The sequence below is a fragment of the Phodopus roborovskii genome, unplaced genomic scaffold, assembly GCF_943737965.1.
Source record: "Phodopus roborovskii unplaced genomic scaffold, PHOROB, whole genome shotgun sequence".
NCBI classification, from domain to species: domain Eukaryota; kingdom Metazoa; phylum Chordata; class Mammalia; order Rodentia; family Cricetidae; genus Phodopus; species Phodopus roborovskii.
Genome location: NW_026126549.1, coordinates 6654036 through 6669698, shown reverse-complemented (window position 1 = coordinate 6669698; position 15663 = coordinate 6654036). Strand labels below are relative to the sequence as shown.

The window sequence follows — 15663 nt, the reverse complement described above, 5'->3', positions numbered from 1 at the left end:
TTAGTGTTCTCAACTTGGTCATAGTAAAAAAAGAAGAGAAGGATATTCCTGGACTGTCCGATACTACTGTTCCTCGTCGGTTGGGACATAAAAGAGCTAGCAGAATCCGAAAGCTTTTTAATCTCTCTAAAGAAGATGATGTCCGCCAATATGTCATGAGAAAGCCTTTAAACAAAGAAGGTAAGAAGCCCAGGACCAAAGTGCCCAAGATTCACTGTCTTGTTACTCCACGTGTCACGTGTCCTGCAACACAAATGCCGTTGTATTGCTCTGAAAAAAACAACGTACAAAGAAAAACAAGGAGGAGGCTGCAGAATATGCTAAACTTTTGGTCAAGAGAATGAAGGAAGCCAAAGAAAAGCGCCAGAAACAGATTACCAAAAGATGTAGGTTGTCCTCTCTGAGAGCTTCTACTTCCAAGTCTGAGTCCAGTCAAAAATAAATCTTTAAGGGTAATAAATAAATAATCATACATTGAAAAAATATGACCACAAGATCATTAACCTAGCTGAAATTAACCATCTTTTTATTAACATTTTATGTGTGTGTATATTTTGCCTGCATTATGCCTCTGTAACATGTTCCATGCCTGGTGCCTCTGGTGGCCAGAAGAGGGCATTGGATCTTAGGGAGTTCAATTAGACATATTTATAAGTAGCCAAAGGGTGCTGGAAATTGAATGAGTCTTCTGAAAGAGCAGCCAGCACTCTTACCCACCAAGCTATTATTCCAGCCCCGATAATTTCTTAACATAATTAAAGATATTAAAAGTATAGTTTTGAATGTAAATATCATAATTTTAATTTTTATTACTTTTGCTACCTCTCCTTGTGAAGCTGACCTTAGACAGTCTATTCTCCTGAGTTAATCTTCACCATTATCAGATTACAGTTGGGTGTTACCAGAGCTGGCTTAAAGGGTCATACTTTTAATCACTCATTGTTTTCACGGTTTAAGGAAAGAACCCAATAATGTTCACATGCTGCAACTGACTGATGAGTGTCTGTGTCCCACAAAGCTTTGGAGTTCTGCCTCCTGTGATCTTTCACCTGTTCACCTGTGTCCCCTTCCCCCTTGCAACTTACTTGTTGAAGATGGTAGGGTTGACTTGAGTCTACATACTGCCTATTACATCTCTGTATATAACACAGCTTTTTATTTTAATTTTCACTGATGAATGGCAGTATTTTCTTCCACTGTCAAGGCTCAGTCACAATGAGGAACCCGGTCTTGAAAACCAAAACAAAACAAACAAAGGAAATGAGTAAACTAAACAGGAAGGGGATGGAAAAGGTATGCAAATGTAGCCCCTTTGCTCCATCTTGAGACAAAAATAAACATCCTATTTGAGTTTTTAAAAATAGACTCTGGATTGAAACAATACAATGACTTTTTCATGGAAGGCTTCAGGAAATGCCTGCCTAGAGGTGAAGATATTTTCTTCCCATTGTCGAAGAGAGACTGATGAGATTTCTTCAGCGATCGTGCAGCCCTCCTGTATTATAGGTTTTTGGTGCATCTCAGATTCAGCGGGACTTTATCACACCAGCCCTCATTTTGCCTTTTATTTTATTTTACCGAAACAAGGTCTTACGAAGGTCTTCACTGTGAAGCTTTGAAGGTCTTATGAAGGTCTTCACTGTGAACCTTTGAACATGTGGTCCTTTAGCTTTAGAGCTCTGATTACAAGCTTGGGTCGCCACCAGCCAGGCTTGGTGGCCTTTCAACTTTATTTAGCTAAAACCCCAGGTAGCCACTCTTTGGCAGCCCATTCCCCATAGACACCGAAAGTTTCATCCTAAGGGAATTCAGGCTGATCAGATATCACTGCCACTTTAAACTTTTCTAATTTACCCTCCAAACTCCAGAAATAGCCGGCCCAGCCCTGCCTACATAGCAATGATTTTTTATGTATTTATGATGGGGTCTAACTATGTAACCCAGGCTAGCCTTGAACTCCACTGCTAGCCGCTAGGATTAAAGAGCAGCAACTTCAAGCTGGGTGGAGGCATGTGCTTTTTAATGAAGGTCTGCTGGGAGCTTGGAGAGGACACGAATGCAGTAGTATTTTAAATCTTTCAAGGGTTGGGCATGTTTTTATCTTGGGTATGGACGTGCAGAAAATGCACTCTGCCCTAGCCATTTAAAGTGAGAGCCTGACTTTAGTCAATCAGGGGAATGACCGCCTGGCACTCTTGTAAAATCTTAATGTACCATGAGAAACCGCTCAACGCTGGCCGATGTACAGTGTTCACGTTTGCCTTGACCTTACTGAATCATGGAAAGCGACTCCTAAGAGGGAAGGTTTTTTTTTTTTTCCCCTCCCAATTTCCTGCACGATTACTCAGGTGGCTTTTCCTGTTTCTTCTCTCCCTTCTGGACCTGGGTCCTGTAATTACTATTGCAGAAACCTGGAAGGATGCCTGCTCTCCCGGCACAGTCTCCTCCGCTCCCTCCCCCCACCCTTTTCTCCTTCTGGCCCCGCCTCCGCCGCGCAGCCCTCAGCCAGCAGCTAGACAGCTGTGTTCAATCAGAAACCACTTACAACTCCAGACGATTCAAAGGGGGAAACTTCGGCGTGAAGTGCTGCTCGGCTCCGGCTCTCTCCAGCTCTTTCCTGCCGAGAACCGGAGGCACGAATCGTCTTCGCACCACTGCCCAGGCTTCTCCCAGAGGGTGTCCGAGCTCTGCCGGGCGCCGGCGCGAGCTGCCCGCCTGCCGGGTAATGGGGATCAGCGTGGTACCGTAGGAGAGTCGAGGCGGTGCGGAGGGTGGCATCCTCCCAGGGACTCCGCGGTGGGTGAGCGGGCGGCTCCCGGCGCCGGCTCGGCCCGCTGCAGCTGCTGCGAGCGCAACCCTCTTGCCCAGCCTCCCGCAGCCATGGCTCGCTTGTGAGATTCCAGTGGGACTTTCCGTGCGGAGCTTCTGCATCCTCCCTAGTCTCGCCGCTGTCCTGGGTGAAAATGGCTGTCTAGACTGAAATGTGCCTGCGGGGAGCAAGCCCAGGCTATCCAGCCTAAGCCAGGCTCCAACGCTCCGAGGTTCTGGGGACGAGCCCGGCTCTGAAAAGTGCAGGCATGAATTCTGGAGTTGCGGTGAAATATGGAAACGACTCCTCAGCCGAGCTGAGCGAGGTAAGGAACGGTTGAAGTCCAGAGCTCGGGTTTCGGTGCCTCGGCTTCCCGCATCGCCCCTAGTCTTTCCCTACCCCACCCCTCATGATCCCAGGCTGGAAGCGTCGCAACTGACGATTGATAGATTTTTTTCTGGATCTTGTTTTAACTTGTGCTACTCAGGATCCGACCTGAACTGGCTTGATATTTCACTCTGAGCCAGTGGCTTTAGAAAATAAAGAGCTCTCTCCCCGAGCCTCCTAGGCGTTTTATTCCCCAGAGTCTGGACCCCGGTCCCTTTATTCACGCCTCCCCTATTTATGTGCTTAAAGCCTCGGTAACTAATTTAGTGGGACCGGGGCGATATCTGTGCTGGAGACCAGGAAAGCACGGATTATTAAATCTCTCACTTGGCGCCCACGTGTGCTGCGTTTGCTAGGGTTCAGGCAAGGTGGTCCCTTCCTGGGTACAGATGAATGACCGGCACGAAGGAGGGGTATAGGGAGGAAGCACATCAAAGCCGCTTGGAACTTTATTTCCTGCCAATGTCTGGACCCCTGGCTCTTTGAGGCTGCATTTGCAATTCCTGGGCTTGCGCTGAAGTGTTTGGGACCTGCTTTGAAATTAAATCTACATCACACAGTATGCAAATAAGTGAGCACTAAGGTGCTCAAAGCCACGTTTTGGGGGCAATAGTTGTAGGGATATCTGAGCTGATGAAATATAGGAAAAGTGGTGAGAAACCTAAAAAGCCAGGTGTTCAGGGAATGGGGGGGGGGGAGTCTATGTTCTTAACACCTTGCCTGGGTAATGGGGGCCCAAGTCTCAGAGGTCATCTGTGCCGCTTGAAAGTACGACTGGAAAGAGGAAGGCGGACCAGGGGAGAGCAAACGTTGGTAATGTCAGACGATAGAGGGGAAATGAAAGACTGCAAAAGCGTTTGCAGAGGGGTTGTCGATGGGGATGTCCAGGGATGGCTGCAGTAAACTCCAGCGGGCTGTGGCAGTGACCAAAAGGGAAGGGATAGCCCTGCTGGCCGCCCTGTGTCCTGCCTCCTTCTGTGCAGTTCCCACACTGGCGTGGGATAGCATGTTGAGGTGTTAGCTGAATGCAGCAAAGACTTAGACCCTAACTCCCCGGGTTCACCGCCCCCTCCGCTGTGGTGTGAAAGGCTGGGGAAATGCTGAGTGAGGGTGGGATTTTCAGATGGAAGTGAAAAGAAACAGGAGGAACTAGGTGGGTTTGTATGTAGGGCAAGAACCTGAGTCAGGCTTCATAACTAACTCACCTGAAGCATTTGGCTGCTATTTTAGGACCATTTAATAATGGAAGCCCACTAATGGTTATCTCCTGGAAGGGGTTTTTGACAGGGCCCCCTGTACAGCCGCTCTAATGTAGCAGCTTGAACTCTGTCACCTGAAGGCACTTTGTTGAAAGAATAGTGCAGGTGGCTGGAACTCAGAATGGGGATGGGGTTTTACTTGAATAGCAGTGAGTGTCAAGAGCTCAGAGTTTGGGACACTGGAGCTAGTAGAAAGCTGCCCATTCTTGGCCTAGCTATCTATATTCGTTAATCCTTGTAAAGTTTGTGACCGAATGAAAGAATTGAGGATGGATGCTCTGTGGTCTTGTATTGCCTGCGAAAACCATATTTGAGATTACATGAATTGTTCTTGTTTCTAGGGAAACCATCAAGGTCTTCTGCCAACTGTACTCTCCTCATCAGAGTTCCCACTCTTGTCCTCAAGATGTGTCCATTCAGTTCTTTTACTTTCTCTAGAACCAGTTCTGGTTCTCATGATTTTGTTGTTCTGTTCCCATCCAGTCCTACCCCTCTCTCTACCATCTGTGCTTTCCTGGAGGTTATGTAGTTGCAATAGCCAATCGAGGAGATTGATCATTTTCTCTGTTGTACTTATTTAGACTAAATGACTTGGTAGTGCAAGAAGATGAATGAACCCTGAATGGCAGTTCAATGTAACTGAATAACCACTTTGACAGCGATCCTTTCTATGACATCCACAGATCTAAGTACACTTACTTGTGTTTCTCACACTGAATCTTTGGTATAGTTTCCTTCCTCTCTCCCTGCTCCCCCCCGGTGTGTGTGTGTGTGTGTGTGTGTGTGTCTGTGTGTCTGTGTGTGTGTCTGCCTGTGTCTCTCTCTCTCTCTCTCTCTCTCTCTCTCTCTCTGTGTGTGTGTGTGTGTGTGTGTGTGTGTGTGTGTGTGAATACTGCCAGGCAACCCCTTCCCCCTTGGTGGTTGATTTTCCCCCTCTTCAGCTGGAGAAAGGCTAATAAAACACTCAGGTCCCTTTTAGTATTCCTTATTGCTCAGGAGCCTGGAGGCTGCCTGGAGGTCATTGGAGGGGTCACATGCTGGGTGAAATGCCTGTTGTTAACTTGGTGATTCTGGAACAGGATGGTTTCCGAAAAGACCCACCATTGTCCCAGTGTCATCAAGAAGAGATCTCTTACTGGTATTGACTTGTGAGCTTAACCTTCCTATGGGAGCCTTCTAGCTTTAGCCACAGGAGGCACTGTTTGACAATAATGTTGACAATGAACAAGAGGAAGTGACTTTAGTTTCTAGAGGAAACCTGCTCACACCCTAGTGGGAGCAGCTAGCTTGTCCTGGTGACAGTGGACCACTTGGTCTATGTATGACACTAGAGACAGCTGTGGGAGTGTGGCTACCAGGACCAGGAGGTTGGGAGACTCAGAGCTAAATGTTCACCATTGGTTGTTTTGCGGGTGTTAGAACTGTGACAGAGACAGGAAATTCCTCAACATGTTCCTTTGGTCTGTTTAAATCATTTGTTTTGTAACCCTTTAGTTTGAATGATAGCATTTCAAGATCCTCTGAGCTGATTACAGAATGGTAAATTGCCTCTATCTGTGAACAGTCAAGTGTATTTTTATTTCCACTGGAGAATGCTTGCATCAAGTTTGAGCTGACAAAAGCACCAGTAAGAACCAACCCAGAAGGTGCTGGAAATTTGAGAAGCACGAACTGCTGATCTGTTTTCTTAGCTGTTCCCTGTCCTTGCAGACTTTTCCTTTTAACATGAGGTTAAAGAAGGATTTCATCATTAGCCAAATTAAAAATGCCTTGAAAAATTAAACAATTCACTTTCAGCCTCATGCCCCTCACAATCAGGAAGCAGAATGGGTCACACGTTCAATAGCATTAAATTAAATTCTGCCAAAGCTCAGCAAGGGAATACTTTGGTATCTTCCTCATTGGCTTGCATTTAGAGCTCTCTCTCTCTCTCTCTCTCTCTCTCTCTCTCTCCCCTCTCTCTCCCTCCCTCCCTCCCTCCCTCTCTCTCTCTCTCTCTCTCTCTCTCTCTCTCTCTCTCTCTCTCTCTCTCATGTTTCACAACCAGTCACTCTGCTTGACTCAGGCTAAGTCAGACTTTGGAAAGAGAATGTCTTGAGATGCAACAGTATTGAGATGCAGCTCAAGTTCACTCACCCTTGAGGAATAGCTGTCTGCTTGGTCTGCTTGTCTGGTAGACAGCTACCTATTTATGTGGAAATGTCAAAATGTGTTTTTGAAGTTTCCCATTTCCCTGTATTCCTTACAACCCCCAGAGATGAAAAAAAATGCTATTTTGTTCAGGAAACTTCTGAAGCAATCAGCTTTTATTCTTTGCACTTTTAGCGTTACTGGAACAATGAATGGACAGAAATCCTCTATCATTGCTTGGCAGAGACTGCCCACTTGCTAAAGTGATGTTGCCTTCTGTTTGTTAATTTGAAGCTTTTTGATTGGTTCTGTCCACTCCCAAGCAGAGTAGAGGCAATGCTGCAGGCCTTCCTCCTTTCCAAGCTACGGTGCAACATCCCCTGTGACTTTATTTCTGATTAAGATACACACCTCTCTGGAAGAAAGCTGTTCTTTGCATAGATTATATAGGTAACCATTTCATGGATATGCTTATTCTTGACTACAGATTAATTACTTCAGTATCGAAGGCAGCTTGAAAGATCACCCAGTTTCCTGATGCTCTATATTTTGTGTCTCTCTGTCTTTATAGACTCACATGGCACTGTAATAAATCGTTTACTGCAAGAGCAGTGCCAAGACGTGAGTGATGTGGAGTTTGGCACATAGGTGGGTGTCTTACAGGTGTTGAATATATGGATACCTACCACTTCCCTTCCTGGAACTGATGTTGAATGCTTGATTTGAGATCTCCCCCTCCCCCCCCCCCCGCTATTTTTTCACTGTCAATAGCTAGCTAACAAACTTGGAGTAACTAGCATTTTCTAAAGCACTACTCAGACCACTGACATGCTTAACTATTAAAAAGCCCATGAGACACATTGTCATAGTCATGCTATGGATACACAAAATGAGATATGAAAAAGTGAGATAGCTTAGTGGACAAAAGTACTTGCCACTCAAAACCTGATAACTTGAGCGCATGTTCCAGAAGCCACCATGGGAGAAATAATTCCTGAAAGTTGAAAGGCTGCCATGTGGGTACTGGGAATCGAAACCAGGTCCTCTGGATGAGTGACAGTGCTCTTAATTGCTGGGCCATCTTTCCAGCACTGATCATGCACCACCTTACCAAGGCGCGGGAAAGGGAACCCTTGACACGGTGCCCAGGCTGGCTTCCTCTACAGTGGCACCTTCTACACTGCTTCCTTTATTAGTTTCTGTTACAGCCCTCAGCTTCTGATCTCTTGTTATTAGAAGGGAGCAATTTATTTAATAAACCAGTTTCACTTGGTTTGTATTGTAATCCGTGAGCAAGACTCAGAGATGTGTTTTTGATAACAGCGAAATGGATATCATTAGAGTAAGGGGTCATAGCTGCTGCCCTCAGCCTTCCAGGGGCAGAAGAATTCCAGGCATTGAGTTTCTAGAGCCTGAAAGCAGATGAGTTGATAAGAGTGGAATGATCCTCATTTAGCAGAGGGCTGTATGCAGCCCTTGGCTCTCCTCTGGCTGTACACTCAGGCATCTGAGGACTGGGGCTTTGAAATCTGAGGTATCAGAATGAGGAGGATAAAGCTTCCCCTGTCACCAGAACTAGGACTTATCCCATCCCTTCCAGCAGAACTCTGGTTCCTATTGTAGTTGGCCAAACCACCGTGGGGCAGAGGTGGCTGAGGTTGGTAGCTAAGGCTCTGTGTGGCTAGTGCGTACTGTCACAGTGAGGCCATGTGCCAGACCCAGTGGATGAGAAGAATAAGTAGATGGAGACAAAGATGGGTGTCTGTGGTTGGAACCAGGTGGATGTCAAAGTAACAGGAAAAGAAGAAACAGAGGTTGGCTAGGCAGGGATTAGGCTGGTGATAGGTGAGGTGGCAGAGCAGTAGGAGAGAGAGAGAGAGAGAGAGAGAGAGAGAGAGAGAGAGAGAGAGAGAGAGAGAGAGAGAGAGAATAAATACAAGAACTCTGGGCTCAGTGTAGGCTTGAAGCTTGTAACTCCTACCCAAGACTGTGTGCACCTTAAGGAAGTTCATGTTGGTACAGGATTTGAGATGCCAGGGTGAGTAGGCAGACTTAACTGGAGTAGAGAATGTCATAATGGTGATGCTTAGGAAATAAAGCCTTGGGTGCCTAAAGGTGATTTCCCCAGTGCAGTTCACAAGGAAGGCTTCCTCCTAGGCAAAGAGGGCTTGGGAGGGCTAACCTGCATTCGCAGCAAAATGAAGCTGTTAATGAGCACATCCTAGAGAAGCAGGGTGGTATCTTATGTATTGCTTACATTCTGGGAGAGGAGTCTGGGTTGGCAAGACAGTAGAACTGGACAAGGCTAAAAGTATGTAAATGGATAAATAAATGCATAAAACTCAAAACTCGTAGGACATGGGTTATTTACATGAATGTCATGACACAACATATGTGGTTGTTTTCTTGAACTGTCCTTGGTTGAACCAAACTCCTAGCAGTGCTCCGTTTCACTCTTTAAAGAAAAGTCACCTGGATTGCACAAACAGGTTACATCAGCAGAGCAAATATTGACCAGATCACAGAGCTCCTCTGTCGTTCAGATGAATGTCCTTTTTCTCTTGCTGACTAGGAACGGCTAAAGTTATTACACAGGAGAAAGAGGACCCCTCTTTTCAAAGGTTTACATTGTCATAATGAGTGACTAAGGTTGCTTCTGTGCAGACCCTTCAAGACAGTGCTTAGGTCAGCAAAGATGGTAAGCCTGGAGAAAGAAAGGCCCTCACTGGGGAAAAAAAATTCCAAAATTAGCAACTATTGATTCATAAAGAAAGCTGTAGGTCTGGCTCATTGACATTACGGTAAAAACTAGGTTGCTTAGGAAGCTTGGGAGCAGAAAGACATTCAGTGCTTGGATTGGCAGGGTTTTCTAAGTCAGAGCCCTGGTCATGAGATTTTTATGAGTGTTCTGAATTCAGGGAGAGACGAATGGGCTCGAGCCCAAAAGTTCTTGTGTTTGACTCGTGATAAATAGAAACAGTGCGCGTATGCCAGTTAACCTCAACTGGATTTATGAAATGTACGGGAGTAGGTATCAAGGGGGAGGGTGCCAATGTGGAAGGAGAGCATCCTGCAATTAAGGAAGCAGCAGCATCTCTGGTTGGTTGGCAGGGGAGAGTGGGAGTAATTGCTTATCATTGCTTTCCTGTGAGTTTTATGAACCTGTTTGCAAAATACTTGGTTTCCTTGGACTCTTTGTTCTCCTCCGTAACCCCTTGTGGCCTCTGCAAGCCAGTTCTGTCTCTGCTCATTTGTGTTCTGAACACCTGCTACAAACCACATGTGTGACTGCCTCCTTAGGGACACCCTGAAATCTCTACCAGCCCATCCTAAGGAAAACTAATGACTTGATTTTAAGCTCCTATATGATAGATGAGGGGCAGGACATTGACAGACTCAAAGCTGCTTCCTGCCTGTCTGCATTGACTCCCAGGAGTTTAGTGTGAGAGGCGAGATGGACCCACTACTTTTCTGTTTTGCTTAAGGTACGCTTAAGGTACGGATTTGATGAAATTTAAGTTTGGTCATTTATGTCTGCAGCCTTCCCCACTTATTTACTCAGCAAATGGCATATGCCAGCTGCTCTCTTAGGTCTTGTGTGTGGCAAACACAAGCTGAGGGAGTCTTGGTTCTAATGGGCCTTACATTCTGATGGAATCCACACAACACACATGTGTAGGTGTATGTTCCCTGATGTGTTCTTTAGAGGACGAGGGAGGGATGCACTATCTGAGATCAGGAAGGACTTCTCTATTGGAGTTGATGACTAAGATCCGAAAAGAGGCAGGGGCTGCCAACAGGCAGAAAATGGGGACAGTTCCTTCAGACAGAAGCCAGAGGCTGTCTGGTGGGTTTAAAGGGCATCAAGATGATGGCACAAGGAGCAAAAGACCGTGACAAAAGATGACACCACAGGATTGTTTTCCATTGGATCAACTGTGGCTTCCCAGTTCCGGGAAAGAATATGGGTTCTTCTGCAGATTGTTGAAAATTGACCTGATTTTACTTTATCTTACACACACACACACACACACACACACACACACACACACACACACACACACGCGCGCGCACACACACACACGCACACACACACACGCACACACACACACACACACACACACAATTTGTCAGTAGTGTGGACATGATGAGTGAGATGAGGGAAAGAGAAAGTATTAGCATTGACAACAAAAGCCGGAAAGCTAGAAATGGAACCCAGGAGGTTGCATCTCCAGGCAGCACAAGGCAGAAGATGGTCCAGTGTCCAGTGCTTATCCTTTTGCCAAACTTTAAATTGTACCGTTTTCTGTAACAGAGATAATTGTGCCATAAAAAACTAATTACTTTGGGATATGATCAGCATATTAGAGTTCATTCTTCCCTTCCAAGGAATGTCTCTCTTAAAAGGAAAGTACCAAGTGGTATGGACACTGGCCAAGAGTGATTTGAAAGTTACTATGTCTTGATTGATGGTCAGTGCTGATGGAAGCCAGGTAGATTCTGAATAAGGAAAACTGGGCTCTGCATTTCCTTCTGTACCTTAGAATTCACCCCACACCTCCCAGCCCCCACCCCACCCCACCCCTCACCCTGTCACCTGTCTAATGATTTATACTAGATACAGCTCCAGGGAGACCCAAAAGCTGGTGCCTGTTTTATTTGTGGAAAGCTGTTTGGTAATGAGAGTATGAACAGGACTGGCCGGCTGCTTGGAAGTGAGATGCCTGGTAAGCACATAGTCACACAAAGGGATGCTTCTGGTCATGGATGCTTATCTTTGGTACATTGTCTTATCCAAACCTGGTGAGGAAACTGGGTAGCTGGAAGAACAGGCAGAAATGTAGAAACCCTTTTCTCTTTGTTAAACATACAGGTTTTCATCTTTTTCTGCATCACCTTCTTTAACTGTATTGTGGGATATTCTCACTAAAGCACATATTTTATAGTCTTCATTTTAAGAGGGGAAATTCTAATTTCTTTGGTGAATCTTGCCTATTTACAACAGCTCCATAGCTCATACTATTAAAATAATTAGAATTTATTTTTAGCTCTAACTTGGGTTTGGGGCATATTGTAATCTGCTCTCAGTAGGATTTTACTAACACTGAGTGTTTGTTGGGTCTTATCAGGTTGAGAACTCCAGAATAACAGTTGTGTTCTGTTTGGGGGACTAGTGAGGTGGGCGGACTGTTCACTGGCTTACCATCTACCTTCAAGCTTCTTGGATGTGGGGTGGGAGCATGTGATGGTGATGGTGGTGATGATGGTGATGATGATAGGAATTCTTTATATACCCCGGGTATCAGCTGCTTTTGTTCATGTCTGATTTCGTCTGTGTTGGCCTTTGTACAGTGCTCCCTCTTTAGTATTTCCCAATGGAGTGAGAGTGAATATCCAAGGAGGCTTGCAAGGGAATCTGCTTCTCCATATAAAAGAAATGTTGGTTTCCTAGTCCCATGAGACCCCAAGGTCCTCAGGAATGAGTTTTGATACATTTGGGGGGCAAAAAGACCTTTCACAGTTGGACACTCAGCAGTTGTGTTCTGAATGAACAGTCTCTAGCCAAGTTAGGAAAACACAGAGTTAAGAATTACAACCAGGCCCTGTGAAGAGTTGTGTTTTCCCACCTCACCCTGTGATTTCACAGTTGCCAGAGAGGAATTCTGGAGAGAGCCTCAGCAAGAGGAGCCTGTGGAGAGTCTAGGAAGTCTGAGACTGGTCTGCTAGATGAGATAAAGGCTATGTTTAATTTCTTGATGCTCAAAATCTAATCCTGGTCAAACCAAAATCAAATTTATTTTCATGCTTGGTAAGGAGCATTCCCGTTAAGTTTTTGGCTGAGGGGCGTTTGGGATGGTTGTGCCTTCCTTAGAGGGGGTGGTGAGTTATTGCAACATGGAGTAGGCCCATTTAAAAACCAATTTGGGGATTTAGTCATTATTTTTCACTCTTTTGTATGTCTAACCTCCCTTCTCTCCCTCCTTCCCTCTCCCCTCCCTCTCTTTCCTCCCTCCCTCCCATCTCTTTCTCTCAATCTCCCTTCCCCCCTTACTTGCTTCCTCCTCTCAATCTCACTCTGTCCCTCTTCTCCCCCTCCCCCCCCATGGAGCAGAAGCCCCTGTCCCTTTTGGCACACTTGATAGAGTGACTTCAAGAGGTCTCACTTGGGACCTCTGAGCTGTTGTGAAAATGCTTTCTGACTAGTGTAATTACTGCAGAGGAAAATGTCTGATGATACTGATAAAGCTGCCTTCGAACCCACTAATTCCCTAAGTGTGAGAAGGTCGATGCTTTTCTTATTTGGCATTACAATGTCCCCAACGATGACATATTAGGATCAGGATAATTCCTCCCGTGGCTAGGACAGGCCCTCTGAGTTTTGGCCATCCTTACTGACTTCTGCAGTGGGTCATGTTTCACAGACTGTGTCTGTAAAATCACATGTTTATAGAGCTTGAAATCATAGCCCTGCCATGTCCCAGCTGGGTGATCTGTGAAATGTTACCTTTCTGGACTGCAAGGTCCCCTTTATAAAGTAGTGATAATAAGTGTGCAGCCCCTCCCCACCACAAAGCCTGGGGACACAGCTCACTGTTAATCTTTGTGCAGCCCATGGCTAGTGGTAGATCTTTCAGCTGTGGTAATAATGACATACCTCACTACTGTGTGTGCTCCCACAGTAAGTGCCAAGCGGGGAAGTGGTTTATAAACAGAGGCATTAGTAGCTGTAACTTCGAGCACTGATGGAATTTAAAGGGAGTCCTTAAGTGTAGGCTAACATGTCATCATGTCCAGGAATCCTGAGTGCCTTTCTGCTTACTGATGCTTTCCCCCCTTGATATCCATGCCAGAAGTGTCGGACCTGGGGGGAAAAAAATCTTGATCCAAATATACTTGAGTCTGAGGCGGGTTTATTCTTTTCAAAGGATGGTGATGGATTTGACTTGTCTTTGGAAATAAATAGAATTTGTCTTAAAGAATGTTAATGAGATAACGAGTCTCAAGACTAGTTGCTTTACCTTTTTTAAGTGTGTGTGTGTGTATATATGTGTGTGTGTTGTTGTTTTTTGTTTTACTATTTGGGGGCTCACCCCCCAGCTCCCAATAAATACACAGATTTATCCTTGCTTATGAATGCCCAGCCTTTGCCAGCTTTTCAAATTTAAATTATCTGGTTTCTCTTTAATCATTTGCCTCTGGGCTTTTTAACCTTCTTTATTATAAATTTCCCTTCTTACTTGGTGGCTGGCTGTGCGGCTGTATGTCTTGTTTTCCTCTTGCTCCTCCCTCTCAAGACTAGATTTCTCCTCTTATTTATTTCTCTGCCTGCCAGCCCTTGCCTGTTTCTCTCTCCTACCTTGCTTTTCACCAGTCAGCTCTTTACTAGGCCAATCAGGTTTTTTGTTTTTTAGACTGGTAAAATAACGCAGCTTTACAGACTTAAACACCTCTTTACATCATTAAACAAATCTCCCACAGCATAAACAAATGTAGCACACCTTAAACTAAGGTGTGTGTGTGTGTGTGTGTGTGTGTGTGTGTGTATGCTTTTGAGTGTGCTGATCCTCGAGGTTGACATCTGGTCTCTCCACAATACTTTTGAGACAGGTCTCCCTGAACTTGGAGTTCGCAGATTTGGCTGCAAGCCCAAGGGATCCCACTCCCTAAGCTTACTCAGTGCTGAGATGGTAGCTGTGCCCTGTGCCCAGCTCTTTCGCATGGACATGGGGTCGACTTGACTTAGGTTCTTGTGCTTTCATGGCTAGCGCTTTCCTGGCTGAGCCATTTCTCCAGCCCCTACTTTTTTGTTTCAAGCTTGTCTAATTTTATCATGTCTATAGTGTTGTCAATTGATTTTTTGGGTGTAGAAATTGATCCTAGAAGGCAAAACATGGGCAAGGGAGAGCATGATACCACCTGACTAAATGAGGCAGTTCTGTAGAGGACCCGGATTGCTTGCATGGGCCCGTGTCACAGTTGCCTTTGTTGGTGAATTCCCCTGCTAGTTGCAGGCGATGGCAGTGTGGGCGGGTTAGGAGCTTTGCTCTGGAGTGACAACGTTGCAGCAGGAGCTTCTGGAGGTCAGAAAAGAGCTTTGGTTAAGGAATTAGAAAGGCTTTGGGATGTGCCCCAAGACAATAAATAAAGATCTGTTTCTCTGTGTAACTGGATTTTGTCTGCTGATCAAAGTGGGAGAAGTGCTGAATTAGTCAGCTGGGATTTTGAAGGTGGTGAAGAGTTTACTTTGTTTGCCAAGGGGAAGGAATCTAGAGCCAGCCAGGTGAGAAAAGACCCTGATGGGCATCCTAGCTCTAAGCCTTGATTGGCTAGCAGTGTTTTTAACCTGGTCAGGGCTGGGGTTTTAGAAACACTTGCCTCTACTTCCTGCTCCATCTCTGTGGCTTAAATTATCACCCCCTAAACCATTGCCTCACAAGGTACCTTCCACTCAGGTCTACCCAAGCAAAAGGAGAAGCAGGCCCTGGATAATGAAGAAACTTCTCCTAGTCGGTATTCTTCCTCCTCCTTCCTTCTGTTCCACAAGTGAAGCCACTGCCGCTGCCTCTCCCAGCAATATTCTTGCTCTCTGACAACGGTTCATGTAGACCAGTAGCAGCTTTTTGTCCAAAAGGCTTTTCTCACCTCCCAGTTGATGGCAAATATAGGATCCGACAAAGTGCCCACGATGCTAACTTACCTCTTCGAATTCTTTAATCCAAACTCCTTGCTTGTTTACCCACCTTGGAACATCTCCCAAGAGCTTCTAGTTGGGGATGGTCAATGATGGAAAAATGATTTTTCTTCGGAGCAGTTCTGCAGTCCGAGTGACCAGATATATAATAAAATGTAGATAAGAATGGTAAGTGAAAAGTGAGACTACACTAGCACCCATGTAAAAAGCTGAACATGGCAGCATGCTTTTGAAATCTCAGTGTAGGAGAGGTAAAGACAGGAGGATCTTTGGGGCTTATTAGCTAGCCAATCTAGACACTAGGAGGTAGAGAGAAAGGAGCTTATATAGGGCAGCTACCTTCACATTGACCAGTGATGTGAGGTCCAGGTTTGCTGTCCCCAAAC

General features: G+C 45.6%; 1 protein-coding gene across 2 annotated transcripts in view; it reads left to right on the top strand.

Moving 5' to 3' along the window:
• Mcc (MCC regulator of WNT signaling pathway) overlaps positions 1 to 15663 on the top strand; it is a 339919-nt gene that overhangs the window by 120730 nt on the left and 203526 nt on the right. The window contains exon 1 of one of the 2 annotated variants that reach the window (XM_051201037.1): positions 2487 to 3134. The exons of the other annotated variant lie outside the window; for it this stretch is intronic. Within the exon in view, the coding sequence (XP_051056994.1) occupies positions 3078 to 3134 (57 nt within the window). The 5' untranslated portion in view covers positions 2487 to 3077. Of the gene's footprint in view, positions 1 to 2486; positions 3135 to 15663 lie in introns of those variants that run through there. 2 annotated transcript variants of the gene reach the window in all.